The sequence below is a fragment of the Psammomys obesus genome, unplaced genomic scaffold (genome assembly GCF_907164565.1).
Source record: "Psammomys obesus unplaced genomic scaffold, mPsaObe1.curated_primary_1811, whole genome shotgun sequence".
NCBI lineage: Eukaryota > Metazoa > Chordata > Mammalia > Rodentia > Muridae > Psammomys > Psammomys obesus.
In genome coordinates, this window is record NW_026596149.1 from 10,330,700 (window position 1) to 10,345,018 (window position 14,319).

At 47.3% G+C, this 14,319-nt stretch overlaps 1 protein-coding gene across 3 annotated transcripts in view; it reads left to right on the forward strand.

The window, feature by feature from the left end:
* Frmd4a (FERM domain containing 4A) overlaps positions 1–14,319 on the forward strand; it is a 434,715-nt gene that overhangs the window by 383,100 nt on the left and 37,296 nt on the right. For all 3 annotated transcript variants that reach the window (XM_055593785.1, XM_055593784.1, XM_055593786.1), the window contains exons 13-14: positions 4,389–4,527; positions 10,275–10,416. In XM_055593785.1, coding sequence (XP_055449760.1) covers positions 4,389–4,527; positions 10,275–10,416 — 281 coding nt within the window. The remainder of the gene's footprint in view (positions 1–4,388; positions 4,528–10,274; positions 10,417–14,319) is intronic.

The window sequence follows — 14,319 nt, forward strand, 5'->3', positions numbered from 1 at the left end:
GTGTGTGTGTGTGTGTGTGTGTGTGTGTGTGTGTGTGTGTGTGTGTGTGTGTGTGTTATGATGGAGGAAGCATTTTGTGGCACTTTGTAACAACGTTGAATTACAGACAGGAGACCGAAGGCTTCCTTGCCAGAGGTGCTGAGCCTATTTCAGGCAGGACAGTGGACAATGAAAGGCATCTGTCACCAATGTGGCTTTAGGCCCATTTATTTTGGTCTGGGAGCTGTGATTTTTTTTTCCTGAATGTTAGTGTTGTAGGCGGATGTGAAATAAATGCAGTTCTCTTTCCTTTTTCCGCATTGTACCAGAGAACACCAGCCTTAAGACCCTGCGTTCTGAGCTGCATGTCAGACAATAAATAGGGTTCCAGTTAGTAATGCAGGGAGTCCTGCAGGGAAAGAGTCTGGACACCGGCTACCCCGTGCTTTTCCTCTTTGTCTGCTGGCAATCCTAGAGTTGCAAGCAAGCAGCCCATAGCCAGCAGCAGCATTCCCTAAGCCGTGCCTGACACCTAGGAATAAAGTGCTGTCTGCAGGTCCAGATGCAGGCTGACAGGAAAAGCAGGCCTGGGAAGACACTAAATAGATGAGATGCCCTCAAGGAGCCAAAGCAGGTTCTGGCCCTGTTGACACCCAGTGCTAGACTTAGGAGGAAGTGCTGGCAGCCACCCCACTTCACACAAGGCTTCCGAGTGCCCTCCATGGAGCTGGGGACTCAGGATGAGGCATTGCCTCTGAGAAGGCCGAGGTTTGTGCAGGAGCCCTCATGCCTGCTGCTGCTGATAACCGGCTGTGTTGTGTACCTCTGTGTAATCTACAAGGAGCAGCCTCCCTCCTGCAGTGAAAGTTTAACCCTGCCCCGCAGTTACTATGAGGCTAGCAGCTAGAGAACGGAATGTTCTAGAGCATCTGAGACCTGCAGTCAGGTGCAGAGGGTACCATGAGGCAGAAGGATGGCTCGTTCGGTGGGTCTCAGGACCCTAGGCTGCATTTCATGCTCTAAGGACCCTCCTCCATGGAGCACAGGCCAAGGAGGGGCAGGCAGGTGCCAAAAATAACAATCCAGCCGAGGAGGAGAAACTCGCTGCTATTTTTCCAGGTGAATTTATGTATGAGAGGAAAGGAAACCGAAGTACAAAAAGGGGTGAAATGAATTCTACAGCACGGATCACATAGAGAGGGATGCCTGGCACTGCCTGTGGGCCTGATCGCAGGGAATAGGCTGTCTCCATGCCTATGCTCTGCTTGTGCTGGGGGAAACCCTTTCACTATGTGTGTGTGTGTGTGTGTGTGTGTGTGTTATACACATATGTGTCTTCATTCTATGTCTGTGATCTCATCAGTGATATAATTACTAACTTCATTTCACTTTGCCAGGATCTAGGGATATAGGAAAGACACCTAACATCAGACATTATCACATGGTGGGCTTTTGGCTTATTTAGCAAAACAGAATCCGTCTCATACATGTTTTGAGAACTTCTATGGTCTTCTACATTAGATATGATGGATCAGCATCTTCCTCCATTAGGAACTTCCAGCAGAACTGGGGACACCAGATGGGGTTTGCCAAGTGTGAGCACTGTTTGGATACTGGCACTCATTTGCTCCCCACATGACCCAGGAAATAAATGGAAGCACGGAAATGGATTGTGGATAGCTAGTATATGGCACAGGCTAGATTTGAACCATAGAAGTCTAAGGCCAGGGTTCATGAGTATGAGGTCAACTGGCACAACCAAAGTGCTGAATGAGGTGGACACCAGAGGCCCTGCTGCTCGTGCAGGGCTTCCTGAGGAGGAGAGATCTGAGCTGAAACTCATGGGGTTACTAGGACTGACTGAGGTAATGAGAGGAGGGAGGGTTTTATGTGGACAGAAAAGCCCAAAGATGGCAGTCTGAGTTCAGAGTGTGAGCCTCTTCCCTGAGGAAAACAAGCCCTGAGTCCACCATGACAACCATATCACTTGGTGCCAAGACTGCTTTCTGGGCGGAATGGGACAGAAGTGAGCCCAACCTCTCCTTGCCTACTGTGCCCCATGGAACACAGAATCTGTGGAGGATGTCTCTCTCTCTCTCTCTCTCTCACACACACACACACTGTACTTCCTTACCTCTGTTTCTGTTACAGTCTAGGTTTAGCAAACACTGATCCATTGCTGAGGCTTCGTGCTGAGGTGAGGCTTCAGTGAGGTGGGAAGGGCTGAGGGGAGAGATGAGCAGAGGAGATAAGTTCCTGATGGAGCAGGAGAAAACCCTGAGTATCTGATGTAGATGTTCCCATGAAACTGACTTCCCAGACCCAACGAACCACTTAGGCCTTTTGTACTCATGTTACCTGGATTTTACACACCCTCCCCCTCTCTCACAAAAGTATACTTCAAGTTACTTTTTCTACCTTTCCTGGGGGGCAGGAGAAATTTCTTTTCATTTACTCCCAACCAATTTCTTTTCATTTACTCAGATGGCAGCTACTTTGACTCGCCAGAGACCTGGGAGGGGGGTTCCTCACTCTTTCTCTGCCCCCTTTTCAGTTTCTCCCCACAGAGCTGTTTCACTCACTGATATATTCACTCACTGGGGGAGGGGAGCAACGCAACCTGCCTAGAGTCACTTTCTAGCCACCAGATTTTAATTTCCCCTTAAATGTGGTTATGAAGAAGCCCCACTGTTAACTTTTTAGCTTATAGAGTAGGACAATAAGACCAGTATTGAATTTTAAAGAAAAATGGAGTGCGGAAAAAAAAATGTTATTATTCATAAGTCCTGATGAATTTGCAGTTCTTTCCAACTAGATATTTTCATCTTAAAACCATTGATACTGCTTCTGACACACAGATCAGGTGCCCCAGTTACACCCCAGTCTGCCATCACCCCTCCCCCACTTCTCGTTTGGTATGTACAGTGTATGTGTTTGTGAGGTCCACAGCACACATGTGGAGGTCAGAGGTCATCTTCCTCCTTGCTTGAGATGGGGTGCTGTGTTCTTTGCTACTCATGCCAGGCTAGCTGGCACAAAAGCTTTCAGGGGTTACCGAGCTGGCACTCTTCCCTTCTCGGCATAAGAGCACTGGGTTACAGGTGTACCTGCCATGGCGTCCAACTTAACAGGACATCCAGAAATCCAAACCCAGAGTCCTCATACTTTGTAGGCTAAGTGCTTTGCCCACTCAGCCATCTTCCCAGACCCACCTCACTCTCCCCTCCCTCCCTTTCTCCCTCCTTTCCCCTCCCGTCTCCCCACACAAACACTTGAATATGTTCTCAGATTTTGAAATATTTTAAAAATAGAATTACATTTATTTTGTGTATATGTGCATATGTGTTGCCTTTGTGAGCACGTGTATATTCGTGTGTGTGTGTGTGTGTGTGTGTGTGTGCATGTGTGTGTGTGTGTGCGTGTGTGTGATAGAAGTCAGCCGACAACTTCCAGGAGTCCTTTCTCTCCTTACGTTGTGTGGTTCCAAAGGATCAAGCTCAGGTTGTCAGGTCTGGCAACAAGTCATCTCTCTGGCCCTGTTCTCAGGTTTAACCAGCATATCCTAGAGCATATACTTCACAGGTGCTGTTGATGGTGGCAGACACTTGTAATCCCAGCACTCAGGAGGCAGAGGCAGGCAACTTCCTGAATTCCAGGCCACTGTGGTCTACATAGTGAGTTCCGGGACAGCCAGGGCTACACAGGGAAAAGACAAAAACAAAAGCAAAACAACAACAACAAGAAAAGGCAGCCCTATAAATCTTTTATCCCCAACCCAAACACCATCAATGTGTTGAGACTAATGCTTCCTGTTTTTATTTTTAAACTCCGCTTGCCTCTTTCTACTCCACAGATACTCCAGTTAGAATTTTAAGTATGCAGAGTGTAGGGGGGAATGGCTGGCTCCTCTTTCTCTGCCGCCTCCTGATTCTGAAGTAGCTCTGTGCTCTGGGAATGTGTCTGTACTGGATAACCAGACCTTCCAGGGAACATCTATCTAGTTAGAGTGATGCAGGAAGTCTTACCATGTAGGAAGTGCTCGGGGCTGTGGAGATGAGGGAAGAATTTACCCATCTTCACCATAGGCAGCCTTGCCTGGTTAATGAAGAGCATTGTCAGAGGCTTTTCCTGGCTCTGAGATTTGTCTTGGCTCTGTGCCAGGAGCTGAAGATCAAAAAGGACCATCAACTGACCTAGAGTGACCCATCTTGTCCTAGGGCTAAAGCTTAAGGAGCCAGTTTCTAGACATAGCATGGCCATATACTTCAGGGTGTATGTACGTGAATGTTGTGCTTCTGTGAACGCCTCTGTCCCTGGCCCATCACTGGGCTCTCACTTGAAACTGTTTGATGAATGACCTTTTCCCCATCACAGAAACTGAAGGAAGCTTGTGGGTCTTGCTTTTCCAGGGCTTCGGTGACCAGGAGGACTTTTGGGCACAGTGGCATTGCTGTGCACACGTGGTATGCATGTCCGGCATTAATCAAGTCCATTTGGGCGATGGCGATTAGCCAACATCAGTTCTATCTGGACAGAAAGCAAAGTAAGGTAAGCAGCCGGACCTTCCACCAGGCAGCTAACTGGGCCTCAAGGCTGCCGTTGAGAGATGAGAGTTAGATGGGTAGGAGAGGAAAGGCTGTTTCATTGGCTCGAGACCTACCTGGGTAAGGGCTTGTTGCCTTTTAGGGCTGCAGGTAGGAGGAACACCAGCAGCTCATTAAAAGGCTATGCCGGGTGCTGCTTGCAGAGGTGCTCAAGCCTCAGCAACAGCCACACAGGGCCCTTAGGAAGAATTCTGAACATACTTTTGGGGGCCCTGGAGACTCTCTCAGGAGTAAGTTCTCAAACCCTTACTGATGTTTAAACGATGGTATATTGTTTTCTTTGGAGCGGGCCAGATAACCATCCTCAACAGAGAGACCCGACTAACCGCTTAGGGAAATTGCTGTGAAAAGCCCTTCAGGCTTTTCCAACTGCCAACTCTGTTTTTAAAAGTTAAAACTGGAAAAGTGAAAAGGAAAACAAAACAAAAGCAGCAGCTGGAGTTTGCCTCAGGTAGACCTGGAGCGTGGGGCATTGGGAACCTGTCTTCTCTGTGCCCAGGCGATTCCTCCACCCGAGGCCCAGACAGCCAGCTGTGCTTTCTGGTGGGTGGGAGACTGATGAGCTCTTGGTTCACACACAGCTTATAGCAACTCTGGCCTCCCTTCCTCCTCTTCCAGGGACTCCACAGGCCACACCCATTCAATCAAGGTGTCTCCCAAGGGCCCCTGCCTGCAGAGATGGCTGTAAGCTTGTGTTAGGATTCTGTGGGCTTCAGGTGACAGCAGCGCTGGGCAAGACCAGCCTTGGCCCCTCTAGTGGCTCCCAACAGCCGCAGGAGGTTGTGTGTTCTCAGGAGCAGGTGACAGTTAATGGATCGGGATGGTTGGACTGGAACCTTCTTGGCTCTTTTTCAGGGTCTTTCTGACTCCTTTATTTACTCACTTTTGGCGTGACAGAATCCAGAGGTGTGGGTGGATTTTCTTGTGGCTGAAAGTCACGAGAGTATTCTACCCTCTTCTAGTGATGACGGGCCTTGGCACTGGCCTTTGAAGCTTAATTAGATCAAAAGAAACAGGGCCACAGGGTTTTGACTCATGTTAGATATTGGGACAGTGAGTGGGGGCTGGTGCCCCGCTCTCCAACAGAGAGAGTTGGAGGGCAACACCCACAAGCATTGATTTCATCCCTTGTTGCTTGCTGGGAGGTAGTGCCAGCAGAAAGGTTGAGCATTTCTCCAGAGTCCTGCCTTCAGTGATTCTTGAGGGCAGAACCCTACCCCTCCCCCACAAATAATACCTTAGTCTGCAATGGAGACAGGAAGTAGCCTATTTCACCCACAAGATAGTGCAGGGTCAGCAGCTTGGGGTTCTCCTCTCCATGCTGGGTTGTAGCTTTTTATTCCCCCCAGTTTCCTGGGTGTCTCAAATAGACTATTCTTGGGATTTTGGGGGGAGAAAAAGAAAAGCACGCATTTGCCTGTGAGAAAGAGTCTTGTTTAGCAGACTTCCAGCTGGCCACAAATAGAGTAAGTAAAGCTGAGGAAGAAATGACCACCAATCATTTTTTAAACAGGAAACATTATTTAAGAGACAAACCCAGGGCTGGAGAGACAGATCAGTGGTAATAACACTGGCTGCTCTTTCAGAGTACGAGGTTCAATTCCCAGCACCAACTGCCTATGACTCCAGTTCCAGGGTGTCTGACAACCTCACACAGACATAAATGCAGGCATTACACTAATGTACATAAAATAAAAATAAATTATTAAGAAGAGAGAGAGGAGAGAAAAGCCCAGCTAGGAAGTGGCCCACTCTACTTCTTGTAATTCTAGCTCTTGAGAGGCAAAGACAGGGAGTTGGCTGTTTCAGGGCTAGCCTAGTCTACAGAGAGTTCCAGACTAGCCAAGGCTACTTACTTAGTGAGACTCTGCTTCAAAACAACAACAACAACCCCCAAACACACAGACACATACACACACACACACACAAAACCCAAAGGGCAAAAACATGAGGATGCTCTTAGTTGTCCTTCTCAGTTAAGTCTGAAGGACAAGAGAAAATAGCCAAATTCCCAAGAGAATGGAGCCCTAGATATGTATCAGACAAGAAATGTTTGTTTTCTTGTGGTACTAGAACCTAGGACCTAGAACCCTCTTTCTAAGAGAGTGTTCTACCACTGACTATATTCTTAGCCCTCCATGACTAGGAGCCAGTTCTTTAATGTTACAGACAGGGGAGGACCAAGTTCCTCTGCTTGGAATTTAGATGACTATTTCCCAGCAATACGACCTGGGTAGGCTTCTTATCACGTGTGCTTTGCTTTCTCCAACTAGAGAACAAAAAAGTAACTTCCTGACCAAGATTAGTAGTTGGCGAAATGACATGATGCTCGTGAAATTGCTTTAGGAAATATGTGTTTAATTTTAGAAAAATTGTGTTTTATTAACATCATGATCAATCTAACACATTCCCCTGTCCAGTGCTGCACCAAGTTTAAACTTTCTGAGAAGATCCCACATTAAATCAGAGATGGTGAAACACTCAGTAGGAATTAGATTGCATTTCTGGGATGTCATGTGTCATCTTCGGTGGGCACCATGGACTCTGTGAGTGACTGTCAACAGGTCTGGGATAGAAGGCTTCAGATATTTCTGGACAGCCGGTGTGAGCTGGCAGCCTGGCAGGGCTTCACATTCTACTGTATGGGGACCATGCCAACCGTTCCTTTCTCTGAAGGGCTCCCAGCAAGTGATGTTTATCAAGCCCAGAGAAACAAGTACTGTCTAGTGGTTCGAGTCAGCGAGAGCAGTAGCCAAGACAGCTCATGTTCCTCCTCCCTCACACCCAGAGTACTCTCCCTTCAGGGTCATTGTGCAAACCATTTAAAAAAGCCTCCCCTCTCTCCCTGTCTGCTGTCTCCTCATCTCCTCCTTTTCCTTCCTCTGCCTTCTTTTTCCTCCATCATGTGCATGAAGAGAACCTTCCACCATCAAAGAGTGGAGGAAAGTTGGTTCCCTACAGTTTATTTAGTGTATAAAGCTCTGCAGACACTAATTATAATTGATCATTTATATCTGCTGCTACTAAGGATCAGAAATGCTTTCCAAAGGATCAGTGACCTGTGCATCCTGGAGCCAAAGAATGTCTTGTAGACATCAGGGGAACGTATTTGAAAGCTCGCACTGTTTAGAAGAACTAATGGATGCTTTTCTTCTGAACTTGGAGTGGTGCTTTCTGGAGTTAGGTTCCCACTGCAGACAGCTTTCCTCCTTAATCTTTCCTTCATCCAATCTGTTATTTATCCCTTCTAAAATAAACAGCATGATAGAACGAATTAAGGCTTGCTCACTGAACATCAGTACTGACACCGAGTGGCCATTTGGGATATTTAGGGACTTCAGGGCTGGCCCAGAGACCTTATCATGCAAGAAGAGAGCCTCCTGGAAGTGTTGATTATATTTCTTCTTGGTTCTCACCCCACAAGGAATCTATTGCGTCATTGTGATAGTCCCATTCCAGAAAGTTCGTAAATAAAGTTACCAGGATCTAGGCCACCTTAAAAAAAAGGATGTCTGTTGTTGCTGCTTCCGTATTCTGGTTTACTGCCTCTGAGGTTGATGAAGTTGTAAGCAGGAGAGAGGAGTGCTTGTTTGAGGACAAGTTTCCCATGTGATTAATGGGACCCTTAAAATATCAAGAAGGTCCATCAGTCTAACCTCATTCACAATTACACCTGGGTCTTAATTCACACCCCATCCTATTGCAATGGCCTTGACATAGAGTATCTATCTGCCTTGGTGTGTGATGTGGGCTTTAAGATCCCTGTGTGAGGGTCAGAGAGGTCAAGGATCAAAGCTGAATGGTGAGGAGCTCCTGGGCGCTTGCCACTGTGCTGTTGGGGTGTGCTGTTCGGAGCTGCTGCTCTGTAGCTGTTTAAGTGTGAGCTGCTTCTATGGAAACAACAGGTCTTGGTAACCAGCAGCAGCGCAGAAAGAGAGGAAATAATGGCTTGTGCTCACTCTGCTTGCCTGAAGGATAAAGCACACCCAGATGGGTGCTGTAGATACGGAGAGTCCACGTGAAATGGAAAGGCCTTCCTGCTTCCTGTCACAGGCAAAAGGCTGCCAGGCCTGGCAGCTGGGTTTGTTTATAAGCACAAGGGCCCTAACCTGAGGAAGCCAACCTGGTTCTATATGTAAGAAAGTGGAGGATGGGAAGGAGACCCAAGTCAAAGCACCAGTGGGAGAGAAGAGGGGAGGAGGAAGATGGTTCACATCAGATAAACAAGACAAAAGCAAAGGTCTCAGTGCTTCTTCTGGCCGGAAGTCGCTGTCGGTCATCAGTACAGGCGACAACAGGCCAGAGGAAGGGCAAGGCCTCAAGGGCCCAGATAGCCTTTGTGGGACAAATAACAGCCGATGGGCAAAGGAGGAAGCCCGTAAATCAGGAAGAGGGGACAGTGGTGTGCAGGCCTCACCAAGGCTGTCAGACTCTGTCTGGAGCCTTGTGGGTATGGAAAGACCTGCTCTCATGCAGTGGCCACCTCCACCAAAGAGGGCCAGTGTGTGCTTAGACTGTCACGATGCTTACGGTATCATAAACACACTGATTTATAAAACAACAGCAACAAACTTGAAAATGCCAAATAATGTCTATAGGAAGAAAATAGAACACACTTCCACATTATAAAAGGTGTAACAAAATCAGATAGCCTTACTGGCGAAACACACACACACACACAACACCCAATCACTTAATCACTTTTAGGGATATAATTGTAAACATGAAACAAAACCGTTTTGGGATTCTCCTCCCCTGCTATGACTCTTAGCACAGTGGATTGGTTGATCTGCATACCACGGGAGTGGACTTTGAATAGCAACATGAAGACTTTGGAGTCTTCCTAGATTTCATCAATGAAAACTGAAACAAATATTGTGACAGATGTTGGTGGGACCCGAGATTTCTGTCTGTATATAGGATGTACGATGCCAGTATTTCATTATCTTGAATGTTCCCTGGTCGCTGGTGTATTAACTAAAAATGTTGAATAACTTCTAAATTTATTGATATTTCATGAATTTGTTTCACAAAACTCATCTGTCATTCATGCAGCTAAATACTTATTTTCCCTCCTCATTTAAGCATAAAATAAGTGTGGTCACATATGTGTGTGTGTGTGTGTGTGTGTGTGTGTGTGTGTGTGTGTGTGTATTGCTAGGGGTTGAACCTGGGATATTCTACACCTTAGAGAGGTGCTCTATTATTGAGCTATACCTCTTTCTTTATTCTACTTTTTATGTTGAGAACGGGTCTCTCACTAAGTTGCCCAAGCTGGCTTTGAACTTGTTCTTTGGCCCAGGCAGTCTATGAATTTATAATCTCCCTACCTCAGCTCCCCCAAGGAGCTGAGGCAGACTTGATACAGTTTTCTATTTGTCCCTCTAACAAGCAGAGAAGAAAGGAGAGGAGGCAGGAAGGAATTAGAGGGAGGGAATGTTGTACACACAGCTCATCTCCTTTGACCCCAGGCTCACCTCTCCGCGGTAGGTGTCAACCTCCCTGGCTTATATTTAGGAATATAAGGCTTTATGAGAATGCCTTTCCCAGAATATAGACTGCAAAGAATGCTCTGTAGCCTGCAGAGTCCTGGGCTGTGAGTCCGTGGAGCTCATGAGCACCTGAATTCAGGATTACAAGTAGTACAGTGTTTTCTGTTCCTTCCATAACCTGTTCACCTTCCTTCTCTAGTCCAAGATCCATGCCGCACGAAGTCTGAGCGAGATCGCCATTGACCTAACAGAAACAGGGACGCTGAAGACCTCAAAGCTGGCCAACATGGGGAGCAAAGGGAAGATCATTAGCGGCAGCAGCGGGAGCCTGCTGTCCTCAGGTAGGGCCTGGGCCGAGGCACGCTCCACGGAATGGCTTCCACGAGGGTAGGGGAACACCGGGCATGGGAGGCTGCTGGGTGCGCAGTCTAGAAGCTGGCTTTAGTTCACAGGCCAAAGTTTGAAGCCAAATGATGTGGCTCTAAGAAAAGTTTCCCAAAGTATCCAAAGGGACAGAGGGAGATCCGTGTGTCCCACAGCGCGGGACAAATTGTCCGTCTCTAAAGGCTTCCTAGAACACTGACTGGTGTAATCATTAACTGTCGTCAGGAACGTCAACTCTGAAGGCAAAGAGTGGGGTTTACTTGTGTGTCCTTAAGAGGGAGGCTATCCTGGGGAAGGACAGAGGTCAGGGTCAAGCTGCCACATTCTGCTTGCAAGGAGACACCTGGGCGTTTAAAAGGTAAAGGGTTAAAGGGGGGACTTGCCATCACAAGTTATGGCTGAATGAGCACCCTTTGACACTGCCTGGTTCTACCGTCTATTTCATTTCTTTTCTTTTTTTCTTTTTTGGGTTTGTTGTTATTGTTTGGTTTGGTTTTTTGAGACAGGGTTTCTCTCTGTAACAGCCCTGGCTGTTCTGGAACTCACTTTGTAGACCAGGCTGGCAGCAAACTCATAGAGATCCACCTGTCTCTGCCTCCCAAGTGCTGGGATTGAAGGTGTTTGACACCACTCCCAGATTCTTACCGTCTATTTCAGTGAGCATCAAGCAATTCATTTAGATATTAAAGATTAGGAGAACCAGATCAAATTTATCCTGGCTTCAAGAGTGGAAATCAAGGAAAGTAGCTCATTGGTAGAGCACTTGCTTAGCACATACAAGGCTCTGGGTTCAACCCCCAGTCCCTGAATCAGTTACAGAGTGGGAAATCTGTTGTTTGCTTAAATGACAAGACAGGCATGAGTTTGTGGAGGTCAGAAGGAGGGAACGACAGCAGTTGTTTAGAAATGTGAGCCAAGTGTGACTAGCCAGTGCGCCTTCCAAAGCTGTTTGTTTAAACCCTGATTAATTCAGGCGGCTGCTCTAGTCTGCCTTCTGTCTATGTGCTAAACATCATGACCAAAAGTAGGTTAGTGGAAAGAAGGATTCGTTTGATCTTATGCTTCCATCTAACAGTCCATCCCTGACATAAGAGCAAGAACTCAAGGCAGGAACTGAATCAGAGACTGCAGAGGAACTCTGCTCACTGACTTGCTCTCCCAGGCTCATACTCAACCAGCTTTCTTATGCAGCCCAGGCCTACCTGCCTAGGGATCGCATCAATCACCAGTCAAGACAATCCCACGCACAGACATGACCACAAGCTAATTGGATCTGTCCAGTCCTGTACTCGAGACTCAGGCAGATGTCTCTGGGATATGTCAAGGTGACAGAGAAAGTTAATTAGGGTAGGAGCCGTGTCACCTTGACTTTGAGCGAGGAAAATGTCTTTACATCCTGTCATTTTTCAGGGCCAGTTCTAGAACTATATACAGTGACCGCAAATAACTGTAACAACCGAAAAGGGAGAGACAGAAGAGGAAGATGAGTTGATGCGTGTTGGCTTCTGGACTGGTATTGCCCGCTCACAGTCAGAAGTTCAAACTGAAACATCTAAGGAGAGGAATCTGTGTGTGGGCCTAGAGTGAGAAGCGGGTTTGCGATGGGGCAGGTGGAGTGTGAACTCAGGTTGTAGGACATCCTTAGGACCCTGCCTCTCAGAGACCTAGTCGTATGTTCATATGCTTGTGTGTTTTATAATCTAAAAGGCTGTGTATTGTTTAAGTGAACTGTCAAAACGATATAAGCTTCAGGCTCAGAAAAGCTGGATTTAGTTCTGCCAGACCTCCGTGGCATTGACTCAGAATCGTAATTCTGCCCCTGCCTGGAATTATTCAAAGGTATTTCATAAAAAGTGCGCCAAATGGCCGCCACTTCTAGGGCTGAGACAGTTGCAAGGAGCACTGTGGAAAATGCTGCCTTCTTGTGTCAAGGCAAGAGCATTCAAAACCTAAAGGGCTATCTGGTACAGCCCCTCCCAACCTCCCACCTAACGGGCAAAGCAGAGCCAAAGGCAGCACCTTGTTCATCTTTCAGATACAACATGCAGTGATTTTCCCAATCACTGTTGAACCCAGTCTCAGTTAACAGCCCGGGTCTATCCTACCTGCCTCCTTATCTAGTTACAGAGAATCCAGCCTGGCCCACCTGGATTCTCCCAGCTCTGGGTAATGGGAATACACTGTACCCATTGCCTCTCCCCTCATCCCACAAGGTTCTGTCAGTGTGCAGGAGCCCATGGATGAGTTTATATTTCCCCCACATTCCCAGATCTCTCTGCTGCTGGTGGGGGTCCAGGACTGTGCTCTGAAGGCCACTCTTCTTGCTAAGAAGAGATTAAAGTGGGCATGTGGCTCAAGATAATGAAACCCAGACTTCTTCACTTGCAGCCTGTGACCTGGTCCATCTTGCTGGGCCCTGAATATCTTTGAGGGCACCAGGGCACCTGTCTTTAAGGCAGATGCCTATCAGCAACTGTAGATGAAGTTCCTGAGGTGAGATGGACCCCACATAACCACCAAGAATGGCACTTGAGCATCTTTAAAACCAGAATGCAACCCAATTCTATACTGCCGCCAGACTGACATTAATCACCGAGCTGGTGGGATAAAGGATAAATCACAAAAAAATCTTCCTGCAGAATGCATGCCTACCTGTAATGTGTAAGCATCTTTCTCTCAAGATGTTGAAATGACTTTCTGATGTTATAGTGGGGCTCAGGTGAGATGTTTAGGAATTGATGGAGGCTACCTGCGGGTTGGACTAGTCATTAGCCCTCAGCTACTCAGCCCTTTCTGATGTTTCTAAGCAAGAAGAATGGTGGGATACAGAGAAAGCTCCGTAAGGAGGCCCAGGAACATGCCAACCTCTCTCGGGCTAGACAAGTTTGAGCCTGAAAAAATGTTTGTGAGTGCCAGTTGAGGCTCTGTGGGAATGCCCCACGCCCACCCTTCTGACTTTGGGGAAATAGCTGGGACAATGGAGGGAGGAACCAGGACAGGATGTATGCCATCAATGCACAAAGGGAATCTCCAGGGTTCGTGGATCTGATCCTCCCTTCACAGCTGGCCCTCAGGAGTGCTTGCTCTGGGAGGAGGCAACCCTCACCTGGGGAAAGCCACTGGGACCCCTGCCCATCATGGACCAGGTTCATGTCCCCAGTGTGGAGGAATCCAGCTGCTGGTCTAAAAACTGGGCAGCTGGCTAGTTTCCCTCCTTTTCCCTTCTGTCCTCTTGCCTGTAATGTAACATGCTCTCACATGCTTGCTGTTGCAGGACAGCTCTGTCTTTTTATTAATGCTTGCCCGACCTTCCATGCTAACATTCATTCACAAGCTAGACAACCCAGCATCCAACTGTTTTCTCTCCTTCCCCTCCTTAGGAAGTGTAAATGTTTACACCTATTCTTAATAATAAGTTATTTACTTATTCTAGTAGATATATCTTAGAAGCATATTGAGAACCTAGTTAGCACAAGAAAATCGCCAGTTCATTGTCCAGCCCCCAGTGGCCACTCACGAAAGTTGTTGATAAGAAAATTTGGAGACTATCGGTAAAGCCTGTAGGGCGTGTTAGGAATCTCTGTAAGGTCTCTGACCTTGCAAAGAGTTCTCCTGGAAATTTCTACCAACATTCCCCTCATGGGAACCCCAAACCTCTAAGGTAAAAGTGGTACCACATTGACCATTAGTAATGGCATCAAAGCATCTTTAAAACTAGACAGTGTATCTCCATCCTGATAGCAGATTGACATTCTTTGTCAAACTGCTGTTAGGCCTTTTGGGGTCACTTGCCTCGGCCCTCAGCCCTTTCAGAGGTTGCCCCTAAAGCAGTAATGGCCAACCCTTATTGCTGTCGTTTA